This window comes from Enhydra lutris, unplaced genomic scaffold (genome assembly GCF_002288905.1).
Source record: "Enhydra lutris kenyoni isolate GAN:26980312 unplaced genomic scaffold, ASM228890v2 scaffoldscaffold31, whole genome shotgun sequence".
NCBI lineage: Eukaryota > Metazoa > Chordata > Mammalia > Carnivora > Mustelidae > Enhydra > Enhydra lutris.
This window is the reverse complement of record NW_019154115.1, coordinates 2,500,042-2,515,701: the sequence shown is the minus strand read 5'-3', so window position 1 is coordinate 2,515,701 and position 15,660 is coordinate 2,500,042. Positions and strand designations below refer to the sequence as shown.

The following is a 15,660-nucleotide window of genomic DNA, read 5'->3' as shown; positions in this document are numbered from 1 at the left end:
AGAGTCTCCTCCTTTGAGTCTTACACAATCTAAGTTATTATCTGCACCCCCTCCTTATTTTCATGGAGGATTTTAGTGCTGGACCAGTCTTTGACTCCATTGCCTCCCTCTACCACCCTTTCTCCCAGCCACTTGGCATGTTGCTACCTCTGAACTCTTAAACTCCAGTAACCTCTGAGCACAGTCCAGCTTCTGTTTTATATGCTTTGTGACCTCAGGGAGACCTCTAGTTCTCTGGTACCTCCATTTCCTCTGTCCCATGAGCGTGACACTTTCCATGTCCTTCCTGGACCCCATGGTCCAAGACTTTAACCATTCTCTGGCTTGTGCCCTCAACAACCACATCATTTTGCCTGTGTGTCCCACTCCAGCAACAGACTCCTCCTCATTTTTGGATTCTGTACTCAAAATGCAGAAGTTTCTGGGGGCTATCCGATACCAGGGCAATCTGGTTCTACGCCCAGTCTCCAGCCCCAGCTGTTTCTCTGTTACTTGTAGAAACCCTTCCCCTCTTCCCATCAGCCCCCCATTCCATTTTGTGGGAGAAGTATCCCAAGCTGGCCTACTCTCCCAAAGCCCCCAGGAAAGGGGGTTGGGTGGGTGTATGGGAGGTGGAATCGCACCCATGTTTCCCCATTTCTTGAATTTGATTTCTCGAATCCCAGTGGAAGGAGGGCTCTAGTCTAATGTGCCCGCTCTGTGGTATGGATCCTGGCCCTTCCTATCTCCTGGGGTCTTGGTGTCCATCAGCTGTTTCCCCTCTGTTGTATCTTCACTCTCCACAGTTTTCTTTAATGCCTTCCTCCTGTTTCTAAGTATATATATTCACATATTCTATCTCGATAAACTTTTCTAACCCTATGTCCTCCTCCAGCTGCTGGTGTTTTAAACCTAATGCAAAAGTGGTATGAGACCATTGTAGAAATTTTAGAAAATAAAGATAAAAGGAAAGGAAACAAATAACTTACAATCTCATTATCCAGAGATGACTACTATTCATCCTTCAGTACAAGGTCTCTCAGTGTAGTCATTGATATTCTGTGTGTGTGTGTGTGTATTAAAATTTAAGCCATTTTTTTTTTCTTAAAAATTTTATTTATTTATTTGACAGAGATCACACGTAGGCAGAGAGGCAGGCAGAGAGAGAGAGGGAAGCAGGCTCCCTGCTGAGCAGAGAGCTCATGAGGGGCTCAATCCCAGGACCCTGGGATCATGACCTGAGCCGAAGGCAGAGACTTTAACCCACTGAGCCACCCAGGCACCCCTAAGCCAATGTTTTTGAAAGACGAGTCTGCTAGACTGGTCCCTTCTTCCTCTCCCTCCTGTTTTCATTTCGTGGCAGCTGGCCTTTACCCCACCACTTCCTGAAGCTGTGACCTTCGAATTGCCCGATTAGCCCGTGACACACCTGACTGCTTCATGGCCACGGTGGTGTTGATCCAGTTAATCAGTCATTAAAAATATTGAGATAATCTGAATCACTGACATGAAAAATTTTCGAGAGATATTGTTGAGTGGAAAAAAACAGGTTATTAAAGAGCATGTATAAAATGATCTTGTTTTGAGGGCACCCGGGTGGCTCCGTCAGTTTTAACATCTGCCTTCAGCTCAGGTCCCAGGGTCGTGGGATCGAGCGCCAAATCGGGCTCCCTGCTTGGTGGTGAGTCTGCTTCTCCCTCTCCCTCTGCTGCGCCCCCTGCTTATGCTCTCTCTGACTTTCTCAAATAAATAAATAAATAAATAAAATCTTTTAAAGAAATGATCTCGTTTTTGTCATATATGCTAGTATATACATTAAAAACAAAAACCTAGAGGTCAATCTGTTAAAGAGGTGGCCTCTGAGAAGGTCATTTAGAAGAACTTTTATTTTCAACTTTATGTACTTTTTTTTAAAACTTGTAAATATTTTTATACAAAGCTAAAAAGCAACACATTTTCATTTTATGAAAAAACTATAAAAACTATATATGAGGATATATATATATATTTAGTTTTTACTTAAATTACAGTTAACATACAAGGCGCTCTTTCTTTTTTGTTTGCTTTTATTGTTTTAGAAGGGGGAGAGGCAGAGGGAGAGAATCTTTTTTTTTTTAAGATTTTATTTTTAAGGTTTTATTTGACAGACAGATCACAAGTAGGCAGAGAGGCAGCCAGAGTGGATGAAGCAGGCTCCCCGCTGAGCAGAGAGCCGGACAAAGGACAAGGACTCAGGGCTCCATCCCAGGACCCTGGGATCATGACCTGAGCTGAAGGCAGAGGCTTAACCCACTGAGCCACCCAGGCGGCCCGGAGAGAGAGAATCTTAAGCAGGCTCCACACCCAGCTCAGAGCCTAACTCGGGGCTTGAGCTCACACAACCCTGAGATCATGACCTGAGTCAAAATCAAGAATTGGATGCTTAACCCACTGAAGCACCCAAGTGCCCCATGAGGCTATATATTTAAAAAAAAAAAAAAAAAAAAAAAAAGGAAGAGGAATGGAATATTTCAGTGGCTTGTTTAAGACTCTTGAGGATAAAGCCCCAATTCTGCCCAGGGCCTTCAAGACTAAGATGACCCAGCCCATTCTACCTTTCAACACTATTTTTGACTTTGCTTCCCTCCCTTCACCGTGAGCTTCATGTGTCCTCTGTCTGCACCTGGCTTTGGAGACTTCACGCTCTCCCGGTTTTCCTCCTGCCTCACTGGCTGCTCCTTCTCATCCTTTGCCAGCTCATCCTCTTCAGACTGTTTTTTTGTTCTTGTTTGTGGTTTGTTTTTTTTTTTAAGATTTTATTTATTTATTCGACAGACAGAGATCACAAGCAGGCAGAGAGGCAGGCAGAGAGAGAGAGAGAGGAGGAAGCAGGCTCCCTGCTGAGCAGAGAGCCCGATGCGGGGCTCGATCCCAGGACCCTGGGATCATGACCTGAGCTGAAGGCAGAGGCTTTAACCCACTGAGCCACCCAGGCGCCCCTGTTTTTGTATTTTTTTTTAATTTTTAAAGATTTTATTTATTTATTTGACAGACAGAGATCACAAGTAGGCAGAGAGAGAGGGGGAAGCAGGCTCCCTGTTGAGCAGAGAGTCCAATGCGGAGCTCGATCCCAGGACCCTGGGGCCATGACCTGAGCCGAAGGCAGAGGCTTGCTTAATCCACTGAGCCACCCAGGCGCCTCTGTTTTTGTATTTTTGAACAGGTAATACATTTACATGATTCTTAATTCAGAAAGATGTTCCAAGTTTCATGAGTTCAAGATCACCATTTTGATATTTCTGAAAACATTTTAATATCTGTATCTTAAAAAATTTTCGGCATCTGAACAATTCCAAGTTGGCAGTGTATTTTCTTTCTTTTTGTAAGTAAAATAATGATTTATCTTAAAATTGATGGTGTCTTGGATTAGCTGGTACAAAGATACAAAGTAAAAATTATTCTTCCCTCCTGCTCCATATCCGTTGGGGAGCCACAATTACTGTTTCTTAAGTATCCTATTAGACAATCTTTGAATATCTATTATCAAATAAAAATATATTTCGCCCCCCAACTTTTTATTTTGGAAAATTTCAAAGGTACAGAGAAATTTAAAGAACAGTGCAAAGGGGTGTCTGGGTGGCTCAGTTGGTTAAGCATCTGCCTTCGGCTCAGGTCGTGATCCCAGGGCCCTGGGTTTGAGCCCCACATTGGACCCTCTTCTCGGTGGGGAGACTGCTTCTTCTCCCTCTGCTGCTCCCTCTTGCTTGTGCTTGTTCTCTGTCAAATAAATAAAATCTTAAAAAAAGAACAATGCAAAGAACATCTGTACTAGGATATTTCACCTAGATTCACTAATTGCTAATATATTTTTTTAAGGTTTTATTTATTTACTTATTTGTCAGAGAGATAGAGAGCACAAGCAGGGGGAGCGTCAGGCGGAGGGAGAAGCAGGCTCCCTGCTGAGCAGGGAGCCCAATCTGGGACCTGATCCCAGGACCCTGGAATCATGACCTGAGCCGAAGCAGATGCCCAACCAACTGAGCCACCCAGGCATCCCGCCAGCTGCTAATATTTTGCAACATTTGCTTTATCTGTCATCTATTGAACTATCTAATTTTTTTGCAGGACCCTTTGAAAGTAAGTTGCAGACAAGATGGTGATCTTTAAATACTTCAGCACATATCTCCTAAAAATGTTCTTGAGAGCTGTGATTTAAAAACCTAGGATCCACTGTCTGATCTCTCATGTGTCTTTAGTCTCCTTTAATTTAGATGCTCCCCTACCAATTTTTGTCCTTTCTGACATTAATATTTGTCTTAAAGAATTTCCCACAGTCTGGTTTTGTCAGTTTGTTTTTTTCCTAATTTCAAATTAAACATTTGGGCAGCAATACTATATAGATGATCTTGTGTACTTCTAAGTGTATCACGTCAAGAGGCAACGTGTCCTTTTGTCCCAGTGTCACTTGTTCTGCCGGTTGCTCTCTTTGTAGAAGTACCTTTCCTCTATTGTGATTGATAAGTAATGGGAGGGGCGACAAACGGAGAGATGCTTCTCCTCACCGCGCCCCCCCTGCACCCCGCCCCGTGTTTTTAGCACAGCCATCGATGACCCCAGTCTATATCAGATAGTGACTTTTAAAAATTGTCATTTTGTTTATATTTATTAGAAGAACATTCCCTCTCCTTCCTTTTCTTTTGTGTGTCTCCGTAGACTGCGTTCTTTTCATTTATTGTGTTGTAATCCATTACTGACATTATTCATATTCTGCTCCAGCTTTGTATTTGGAAAACTTTTACCCCAAACTAAAGTTGAAGGGACATTTATATTGCTTCACCCGGATTCATACCTTGTTCACATTTGCCACATTTGCTTTGATTCTGTATCTATCCATCCATCATTTTTAATTTTCTGAGCTATTTGAAGCAAGTTGTAGACATAAGACACATTATTCCTAAGCCCATGAACACATTTTCTAAGAACAAGGGCATTCTCCTATGAAACCTCAATTCCCTTATCACACCCAAGAGATGTAACATCTACACAATCATATTATCTAGTTTCCTTTGTTATCCCAGTGATGACCCTTGTGGTGTTTCCCCCATGAATACTCCAGTCAAGGCTTACACATTGGCTCTGGTTGCCATATATCTTTAGTCTCCGTTGGTTTAGATGATCCCTTATTTTATTTTGTACTTTTAAAAATAGTTTAGGATTTTTAAAAAGATTTTATTTATTTGCTTATTTATTTATATATATGTATTTTAAAGATTTTATTTGTTTATTTGACAGAGAGATCACAAGTAGGCAGAGAGGCAGGCAGAGAGAGAGGGGGAAGCAGGCTCCCTCCTTAGCAGAGAGCTCGATGTGGGGCTTGATCCCAGGACCCTGAGGTTATGACCTGAGCTGAAGGCAGAGGCTTTAACCCACTGAGCCACCCAGGCACCCCTATTTATTTATATTTTAAGATTTATTTTTAAGTCGTCTCTATCGCCAATGCGGGGCTCGAACTCACAATCCCAAAATCAAGAGTTGCTCCATCAACTGAGCCAGCCAGGTGCCTCTAGATGATGGCATTTTTTAACAGTCCAGGTCAGTTTAGTTTTTATTTTTATTAGTTATTATTATTATATTTTAATAGGCACTCATTTTATTTATTTATAGATTTATTTGTTTATTTTAGAGCAGGTGCACACATGAACAGGGGGAGGGGCAGAGGGAGAGGAATACAAGCAGACTCCCTGCTGAGTGGGGAGCCTGTCACAGGGCTTGATCCTTGGACCCTGAGAGCATGACTTGAGCTGAAATCAAGAGTTGGAGGCTTAACTGACTGAGCCCCCAAGCACTCCCAGGCCAGTTTAGTTTTTAGAATGCTCCACAACTTGCATTTGTCTGCTTATTTCTCATGATTGGATTCAAGTTAAACATTTTGGGGCAGGAATACTAGGTAGGCGATATTGTGTCCTTATTGGTGCATCATACTGGGAGGCCGTAGTGTCTGTCTGTCCTGTTATTGGTGACATTAAGTTTGATCACTCAGTTAAGGTTGTTTCTGCCAGCCTTCTTCATGCTAAAAGTGCCAGTTCCCCTTTGTAAGTAGCACGTCATCTTTGGGCTGGTACTTGGAGACTGTGACTGTCCTCCCCACAGTCTCTGGTCCAGTGGTTTTGGCAGCCGTCGTTCAAATCAGCAATTATAGTGATTGTGGCACTGGGAGATCTTCTAATTCTGCCACTCCTATGTTTATGGCTAGCTTCTTCTACAAAGAAGAGCTCTTCCCTCTCTTTTTTAAAAATGAGAGTGTCCCTTTGGACTCATGGATTATTTTTTTTCACAAAGTGGTGGTACTTATTTTTGACTTCTATATTTTAATTTTTTTAAAGATTTTTATTTATTTATTTGACAGAGAGAGGCACAGCAAGAGAAGGAACACAAGCAGGGGAGTGACAGAGGAGAAGCAGGTCTCCTGCTGAGCAGGGAGCCCAATGTGGGGCTCGATCCCAGGACCCTGGGATCATAACCTGAGGCGAAGGCAGAGGCTTAATACTGAGCCACCCAGGGGTCCGTGACTTTTACATCTAAAATAGCACTTATTATTCATCTTATTAAGAAAGTTGTGTATATTCGTTGTAGAGAATTTGGAAAATACATAGGGGAATAAAGGAAAAGATTAAAATCATCTGTGATCCCCACCATCAGATGAAAATTCCTGAGAGCATTTTGGTGTATCATGGATTATTGTTTAACATTCAGGAAGTCATATGTCACTGTCATTCTTATTTTTGAGACTCTTGATTGTCTCAGATTTGGTTGGTGGTAGCTCTTTTAAACTTGTGTCTTTTTTTTTTTAATCTTTTTATTTATGTATTTATTTGACATAGATCACAAATAGAGCAGCAGGCAGGTGGTGGTGGTGGGCGGGGGGAAGCAGGCTCCCCGCTGAGCAGAGAGCCCGATGCGGGCCTTGATCCCAGGACCCTGAGATCATGACCTGAGCCGAAGGCAAAGGCTTAACCCACTGAGCCACCCAGGCACCCCTAAACTTGTGTCCTTTTGACCTGCATCCATTTGTTGTATACCTGCTTGTCTCTGGTACCTCACGATATTCTAGGCTATCGTGGTATTTCCTTGTCCTGGCTTGAGACCAGCCATATGTTTTTTAAGCCGTGAGTTCATACTGATTCCTCATTTCAAATCCAACAACACAGGCCTCTTACTGTCCCACCTTGCATATTCTCTCTCCATATTTTAACAGTGAGAACCCAGGTCCTACAACAACCCGTACACTTGTATGTCCTCTCCTCTGGGACACATGACAGAGCTTCAGCATCACCACACTATATAAACCTTCTTATACTGAAGCTTTCTTTCCAGTTATTTTTATCCTGGAGATATATCCTTTTAAGAGAACAGAGTGCTCTGACCAAGTTACTTGGCCAGTTCTTTTTTCTATGTGGTCGTGTTATCAATTTCCTGTACAGTTAGCGTCATTTGCTTTTGTTTATTTCAATTTTAGGGTTTGCTTTTCTTTCTGGTGTAAGTTCTTGAATGTGTAAGAGATTATATATACAAAAAGTATGTGTAAATCTTTACCCAAGGAAATCTCACTAGTCATCCTAGCCCTTCCATCCTGTAGGTGACCATTTTTATAGTGCGTGGCTTACTTTTCCTGTGTTTCTTTTGCAAAAATAAGCAAATTTGTATGTGTGTTCTTATCCCCCCCTTTTACATAAAAAGTAGCATACTTTTCTTGTACTTGTCTGTGCTTTGCTTTTTTTTTCATTTAATCATTCCACAACAATTACTAGAGATCCTCTTCATTCTTTTTTTAAATTAAATTTTTTTCAGTGTTCCAAAATTCATTTTTTTTAAAGATTTTATTTATTTATTTGACAGACAGAAATCACAAGTAGGTAGAGAGGCAGGTAGAGAGACAGGGAAGCAGGCCCCCTGCTGAGCAGAGAGCCAATGTGGGGCTGGATCCCAGGACCCTGAGACCATGACCTGAGTCGAAGGCAGAGGCTTAACCCACTGAGCCACCCAGGTGCCCCCAAACTTCATTTTTTATGCACCACACCTGGTGCTCCATGCAATACATGCCCTCCATAATATAGTACTCCATTGAATGATATACCGTAGTTTATTCAAACAATTGCATTTAGGTCACTTCCAACATTTTCCTATTGCAAAATAGTGTCATTTTGAATGACATGTATTTATTGTTTCTTATTTGTGGGTAAAAAAGCAGAAGTAGGATTGTTGGGTCAAAAGGAAAAAATTTTTATTCTCCTCTCCCCTCCTTTTTTTTTTTTTTTTATTATGAAAGTTAGCATATTGATTCGACTGTTCTGTGTCTTTTGTTTCCCATTGTCTAGACTATTCTATATCTATGTCGGTTTTTTTTCAATGACTAGTAATTGTGGAGATCTTTTCATAGCAGTATTTTCTTTTAAAGAGCTGCAGAGCATTTAAAAAAAACGGCAGAACAGCCCATTGTATGAGTGTACTGTTTATTTCCTTATCCCCTATTGCTGTGTAGATTCTTTACAGTCTTTTGGTGTTACAAACAATGCTACAATTAATGCAGCTGTGCGAGGGGATCATTTCACGCAGGTTTCTACCCTGCCTGTCTTTTTCCCTTTTGTGGTAGATGTTGTTGGTTTTTTCTTTTTTTCTAAGATTTTATTTAGAAAGCAAGCATGAGAGGGGGAAGGTCAGAGGGAGATGCAGACCCCCCACCCCCCGCTGAGAAGGGAGCTTGATGCGGACTCGATCCCCAGACTCCAGAATCATAACCAGAGCTGAAGGCAGTCGTTCAACCGACTGAGCCACCCAGGTGCCCCAGTGTTGTTGGTTTTTATTTTAAATCTGTATTTGATTTCAAATCACAAAGGGGCCATAAAAGATTACAACTGCCCGTTTCTTTAGTTGGATCCAGGGAAATTTGACTGGAGCTCTAGGAGTGTTTTGTTTTGTTTTAATGCAAACTTTAAAAAAACAAAGATTTTATTTATTTATTTTGTGGTGTAAGGGAGAGAAAGAGAGAGAGCCCGCGAGCCACCCAGGTGCCCTTAAAGCAAACTTTTAATTGAAGTATAACACACAACAAAGTGCACAAATTGTAATCTCATGCTGGATGAATTTGCACCAAATTGACACTGTGTAACCTTCTCCCAGACCCAGGAACAGACCAGTCCCAGTACCTCAGCTTATGCTCCCTTCCTCAAGGTTAACACTATCTTGACTTCAATTTTTTTTTTGCCCCCTCCCCACAAGCCTTGACTTTTAATGCCTTGCTCTGTGTTATGCATATTTTTTTGTTAGCCACCCTTCCCTTTTAGAGGCTGCATCACACAGGTTATTGACTATCTCCTGCAGAGGGCAGAAACCCCATCTGTCTTAATCTCGCTGCCTCCCCTGCCATCCCTAACAAACGACTGAAGGCAAAGGCTGGAGAGAGGGGAGGCCAGCCTGTGACTCTTGCCAGGTGTGTCATGTTCAGGGTCAAGGAATAAAATTCTCTCTTACAGAGGTCTCTAGTCTCCTCAGGCCTTCTCTGTCACTTGCCTCTGCCTCATGGGGTCCCTTCCCAGGTTCCTTTCCTACCCTTGGATAGGGTTTTCTGAAGATAAACCCAATGCCTTGAGGCAAAGGGCAGGAGTGCCTGGAAGGAGGTAGCTGGTGGTGCTGCCCCTGCTGGGCTCCTGTGGGATGTGGGAGCCCGTTCTGCCCCAGGGAGCTTCCAGCCCTGCAGGGGCTGAGACGGGGTCTGGGTGATGTAGGACCTCATCCTGCTCTGGTTTTGCTTTCCTTCCAGGTCAAGACAAAGAGGCGTGGGCAGGCCGCTGGGCCTGCTGGTGCCATCCTTGCCATCATGGCAGGTAAGGACAGGGTCATGTAGACAGGACATGCAAATGAGCAGAGGGTGGGTGGTCCCCTTCCTAGTCTCCTTATCCCCTTTAGTTTTTGGAGGTCACGTTCTTTCTGTCCTCCCATCCCTGGGCTTTCCCTGGCTCCCCTCTGAGGCGTGTCTGTCTGACACCATCAGCCTGACACTGTCTAGCTCTCTGACCGTGGGAACCCGAGACTGAGAACCCTGAGGCTCTAGTCCTGCCGGCCATCTGACTGATAAGCAGCAGAGGTGGCTCAGTCCCTGTCCCCTCTGTCATCACTGCTCTTTAATACTCTGAGACCCTTTCCTTCAGATTTCTGAATTGTTGGCTTCCAAAGGCTCAGGTACAGAATGCGGGAGCTGGAGGGACCTTTAGAGACAATCTGGCTCAAGCCCCACCCACCCCCCTGGATAAAACGAGAACATGGATATTGGAATGGACACGGGAACCCCTTCTCCAGGCTCACCCATCCTGCTTCATCTGCCTGGATCTGGACAGCATTTATTGTTTTCTTTCTGAGAGACAGCAACACTGGCTCAGGGCCTTTGATTACTTTGGGAACCTCCTAGCAGAGGAAGTGGGGATGGCTGGGAGGGGTTAGCAGTGTAGCCTGGGACCTCAGGGGCCAGGGGTGGGGGACCGCTGAAACTAGGGCAGGAGGCTCATATTGGGTTATCGGGGAGGGGACCATTCAAGGTGATGCTGTGCCATATGCTTCACCCACAGAAAAAGTGAACAACTTCCCACCATTGCCCAAATTCATCCCCCTGAAGCCATGTTTCTACCAAGACTTTGAGGCAGACATTCCTCCCCAGCATCTCAGCATGACCAAGCGCCTCTACTACCTCTGGATGTGTGAGTGCTGTGGGATGGGGGTGGGCCGTGGAGGGCGGGGGGAGGAGGGAAGGAGGCTGGAGGGTGCTGGGCACCAGGTGGGGTGGGGTGCTGCAGGCCCGGCTGTCCATCAGCCCCACTTGCAGTATCTGCATGGGCCATCTCCCAGCAGCCTCTTCACGTGGGCCAACCCCCATATGGACCCCAGTTTCCCTCATTCCCCCCACCCTCCACTTCCCATTCACAGAGCATCTGGATGAGGGTCTCTGTCCACAGGATCATTTCTCTTTTCCTTTTCTCCCTTCCCTTTCCCACTGGGGTAGTTTTCCAGGGAGCCAGTGGTGGCTGCCAGGACCTCGGGTTCTGGATGCAGAGAGGAATCCTTGTCTTGAAGCCACATTTGTCTTGCTTTCTTTGGAAAACTGCTCAGAGAAAATAGCATTAACTGGGAGTCGGGAGATACGGGATTCAACTGGGCTGGTTGTCCTACTCCCCAAGCAACAGGTTCCTCACTTATAGAAAGAGGGTGTTGGCTCAGTGATCACTATGGTTCCAAGGAGTTCTGCGTTGTGTGGTCTGTACTTTTCTAAGAATGTAGAGTTCTAATGTTCTACAGTGTTGAGGTCCAAAGTGTCAAAGTCCTCGTTGCTGATGGTTGGTGGCAGGTTGGTGGGAAAGTGTCATCTTAGAGGGATGGCACTTGGCTGTGCCCAGGCTAGTCAAAGGTACCTTTAGGCGTGTACAAGGAAGGCAGGCTGACTTTCCCATGCTAGGTACTGGCCTCAGGGAAGCTTAAACCTGCAGTGTGACCACAGTCAAGGTCTGTCACATGTGATGTTGCCTTGAGTCAGCCCACACTTAGCTGCCAACCTGAGGAAGTGATTGCTTGTGCCCAGAAGAGGTAAAGAATGCTATCTTTGCAGGTTCTTCATGGGGTGGTAGAAGGAGTGCGGAGATAGACTCTGTTTCAAGTCCTGGCTTGGCCTTTAGTGGAGAAGGCTTCTTCTCTGTGTAACGTGAGGGAAGGAAGAGATGGGGGCAGGTGGAGGTAGGTCTGTAGATGTTGGGAAGAGAATGAAGAGGTCACCTCTGATGGCTTCTATTTTTTCCCATCAAATGTGATGTAGAAGTGGGGATGGGAACTTTGAGGAAAGTGGGATTAGAATGAGAGCACCTTTGTGGACAGAAGGTGAGGAAGCTATCCAAAGACACATGACCCCTAAGATTTCTGGGCCATGCGCAGGGTTCATTTGAGGTTGGCTGATGTGAATTTATAGTCCCACCAGGCTTCTCTGTAGGCTCCTTTCCTAGCAACGTTAAGCTCTGGTACAGATGGGAGTTGTGTTCATCCGGGGGGAGGGTGACCAAAAGACAAGGCAGGGGAGAGCATTAGGAAACATGTAATGAACTATGGAATCTAAGTGGGACAGGGAGAGAAATAGAGATGAAAAAAGCTGAGTGGCCACGTTAATGGATGTCTGTTCCAAACAGGGGGTACAATAATTACAATAGAGGAACTAGAACCTCTAGCTAGAACCTCCCTGCCTCTAGCTAGAGAGAGAGGGATGGGACTGGGAAGAGAGGTGTTAACCAATATAGAGACAGGTTAATGTCTGTTCTATGTAAAGAGCAAATAAAATCACTTCTGGGAGTTCCGGAGTTCCGGGAAATTGGGGTGCAATGAACAGAGATGGAGGAAATGCAGCTGAAGTGCAGAAGAAGAAATGCTCACCCTTGTGAGGGACCCTGAGGCGGGTGTACCTACACAGGTGACAGCATTGTCCCGCCAGACTTGGGGAGCACCCCACTTGGCCCTGGGATCTGGGAACTCTGCGCCTGAGAAGATCTCATCCAGGAGCTGGATTTAAGGGCTATAAATATCTTCCTAAGTCCTCACTAGGCACCTGCCCGATTCTTTGCTCCCAGGGAAATGCAAATGATCCTTGAGATGCTTAAGGGCTCTATTCAGAAGCCACTACCGGTTGCCTGGTTGTTGGAGGCCAAGATGGAGGGCCCCCCCAGCCTTTGTTTATTCAGCAGGTCTTTGTGGAGCCTTAAAGGGACTCAGCCTAATGTTTGAGGAAGGGAGTATCCTGCTGTCAGAAGCCCTGGGTGTGTGGTAGTGCCAGCACGAGTCTTTGAGGTTTCTGCTGACTGTGACTTGGTGATCCTGTGATTCTGAGTTCAACTAGAGAATATGGGCACAGAGGGGTAGGAGCCTGCGTTCTGCCCCTGGGGAGCTTCTGGTGTGGTTGATGGGCTGGAATTTGTATTTGGGGAACTGTGCGTGAGAGCAGCCCAGGTCTGCAAGAGGTCAGAGGGATGGGACATGAATAAGACTGCAGTAATGAAGGAAGGTTCTGTGGAGGAGGTGGCATGGTCTGAGAGATGAATTAGATAAAGACTAAGATCCCCAGCCACTGCTGCCTGCCCCGTGTAAGAGCAGGGCAAATGGTACAAACGGCTTGAAGAGAGGTTTCTGCAAGGACTTTTACTTTCCACTTTTTGTGCCCCTTGCAAGAGGAGATGTTGAGGTTTCCTGTGCCTTGGTCTTGGTGACTACTGTGAGTCTGGGAGGGCCAGGGGCTGAGGCCATTCTTATAAGGAGAAGAACATTTCTACCACCTGGAGCCTTTGGGGCCCTTCAGTGGGGCTTGTTGGACTGAGGTTCTGGGTTCCTGCTGTGGAGACTCTGTTCTTTGGATTTCTCAGCTCCCTAGGAATGGGTTTGGGGAGGGGAATTGGTCTAAGCTCCCAGCTTTCTTTCTTACAGTCTACTCTTTCTGTGTGTGTATGTATGTACGTCTCATGTATCTGTGTGTATGTGTGTGTATTCACTGATGTGGGTTGTGGGTACGAATCTCTGTAAATGTGGTTTTCATGTACGTTTGTGTGTATCTCCCTCTCTGTGCATTATGCTGTTTCCATGTGTTTGATTGTGGGTCTGTTGAATTATGGGTGTGTGTGTGTCCATGTCTGGGTGCTCACGTGTCTCTGCATGTGCCGGGGTGTCTGTGTGCATGCATGTGCTCCTGGGTCTGCAGTGAACAGCGTCACGCTGGCCGTGAACCTGGTGGGCTGTCTCGCGTGGCTGATCGGAGGCGGGGGAGCCACCAACTTTGGCCTCGCCTTTCTCTGGCTCATCCTCTTCACACCCTGCTCCTACGTCTGCTGGTTTCGGCCCATTTACAAGGCCTTCAAGTAAGTGGTTGGTACTGACCTCAGCTCCTAACCTTGTCTCTTTGCCCATCTCCCCTATTTCTTCTTCTCTGTATATTTTCTCACTTTCGTTTGACAGCCCCCCCGAAACTCACTTTCACTTGTTAACCCTCAGCTCAGACTGCCCAGTAGGATGTGGGCTTCCTGAGAATTCAGTGCTGGGGATGAGGGAGCTGGGAGTCAGAGCCTTGGTTTCCTCTTTTCTCATTCCTCACTTCCTTGGGTGGGCATCACATAGAAGTTAGGCCCCTCTTAGCTTTGCCTTCCCCAGGCAGCTGTATGTCAGATTTGCCAATGGGGCCACCTGTGTTGGTGGAGCTGCTTATCTTGGCATCTGTGGGGCTAGCTGATTTGGTACCAAGTGGATATCTGTCCATGTGCTAACGGAATTAGTCATCCCTGTACTACGGACACTATGTGCTAATGATGTCATCCAACTCTGTGCTAAAGGGACCATTCATCCATGTACAAGTGGGGCTAACTGTCTTGGTGCCAATGGGTGTCTACCTTTATAAAAGGGATTTTCAATCTTGGTGCCAATGGGACTGTTCATCCAGGTACCAACAAGGCTATCTGTTTTGGTGCCAATGGAGAATCCATCTCAGTGCTAACGGGGCCTCAATATCTTTGCCAATCCATCTGTATGCCAATTAGGCTACTGTTTGGAGCTGGTTGGGTTCCATTCTTATATCAGTGGGGCTTTCTGTCTCTGAGCTTATCCATCCATGTACCGGTGGATCTAGATATATTGGTGCCAGTAAGGCTGTCTATCACCTTGACAATGGGGTCATTTATTCTTGCCCTAATTGACCCATCTACTTTTATGCCAGTGGGGCCAACTATCCCTGTACTGTCCATATGAGTGGTCCATTTTTAAGGAGATCTCTCCCTATGTAATGTTGCTCACACAAGACTAACACATGGAAACTTGCAAAGATTCATGTAAACACTGTTCCATGTTTGCCTCTCAAGGCCTTTAAGTGTCTTCTGTCCATTGCGTACTCATTTAAACTTGGAAGTTCTGGGGGCTCTTGAAGACAGGGGAAGGCTTCGCCCTCTGCCCAGGTAATGAGAGTCCTCTTCTCTGCTGCAGGACTGACAGCTCCTTCAGCTTCATGGCGTTCTTCTTCACCTTCATGGCCCAGCTGGTCATCAGCATCATCCAAGCCGTCGGCATCCCAGGCTGGGGCGTCTGGTAAGACATTGGGATGGGTGGGATGGCCCCAGGGCTGGCATGGGTGGCACCTTGCGTGTGTCCTTTGTTTATGCCTGTGTGTTAGCTGCTTGGCCTGCGAGAGGATTCAGTGTAGTGTAGTAGACGCAGGCACAGCAGCAGAGGAGTGGTTTTTGGGAGTTCCCAGGGATGGTAGGCATCATGGAAGAACCCAAGGGAAGGAAGCCTTATGTCTGAGGAGTTTGTCTCCTGAGCCATGGGAAAAGATTCTTTTGAAACACTGCCACAGGCCCTGTGCCTGGTCTTTTTGCATCCGATGATATGGCCCCTCCCTGTGACAATGAGATGGCTCCTGGCTGTGATGGTGGGGCTCCCGGTTACCCCTCAACATGCCGGCAGCCCCACAGCTGGCCTCTTCCTGCAGTGGCTGGATCGCTACCATCTCCTTCTTCGGAACAAATGTTGGCTCAGCAGTGGTGATGCTCATTCCCACCATCATGTTCACGGTTGTGGCTGTGTTTTCCTTCATTGCCCTCAGCATGGTACGTGGTCACCTCAAGGCTGAGAGGGTGGCTTTGGAAA

At 45.8% G+C, this 15,660-nt stretch overlaps 1 protein-coding gene across 1 annotated transcript in view; it reads left to right on the top strand.

Annotated features, from left to right (window-relative positions):
* The window catches only part of LOC111153222 (secretory carrier membrane protein 5), a 36,389-nt gene that overhangs the window by 17,758 nt on the left and 2,971 nt on the right, over positions 1–15,660 (top strand). The window contains exons 2-6 of the mRNA XM_022512112.1: positions 9,776–9,839; positions 10,578–10,706; positions 13,730–13,886; positions 14,998–15,099; positions 15,503–15,620. Coding sequence (XP_022367820.1) covers positions 9,833–9,839; positions 10,578–10,706; positions 13,730–13,886; positions 14,998–15,099; positions 15,503–15,620 — 513 coding nt within the window. The 5' untranslated portion in view covers positions 9,776–9,832. The remainder of the gene's footprint in view (positions 1–9,775; positions 9,840–10,577; positions 10,707–13,729; positions 13,887–14,997; positions 15,100–15,502; positions 15,621–15,660) is intronic.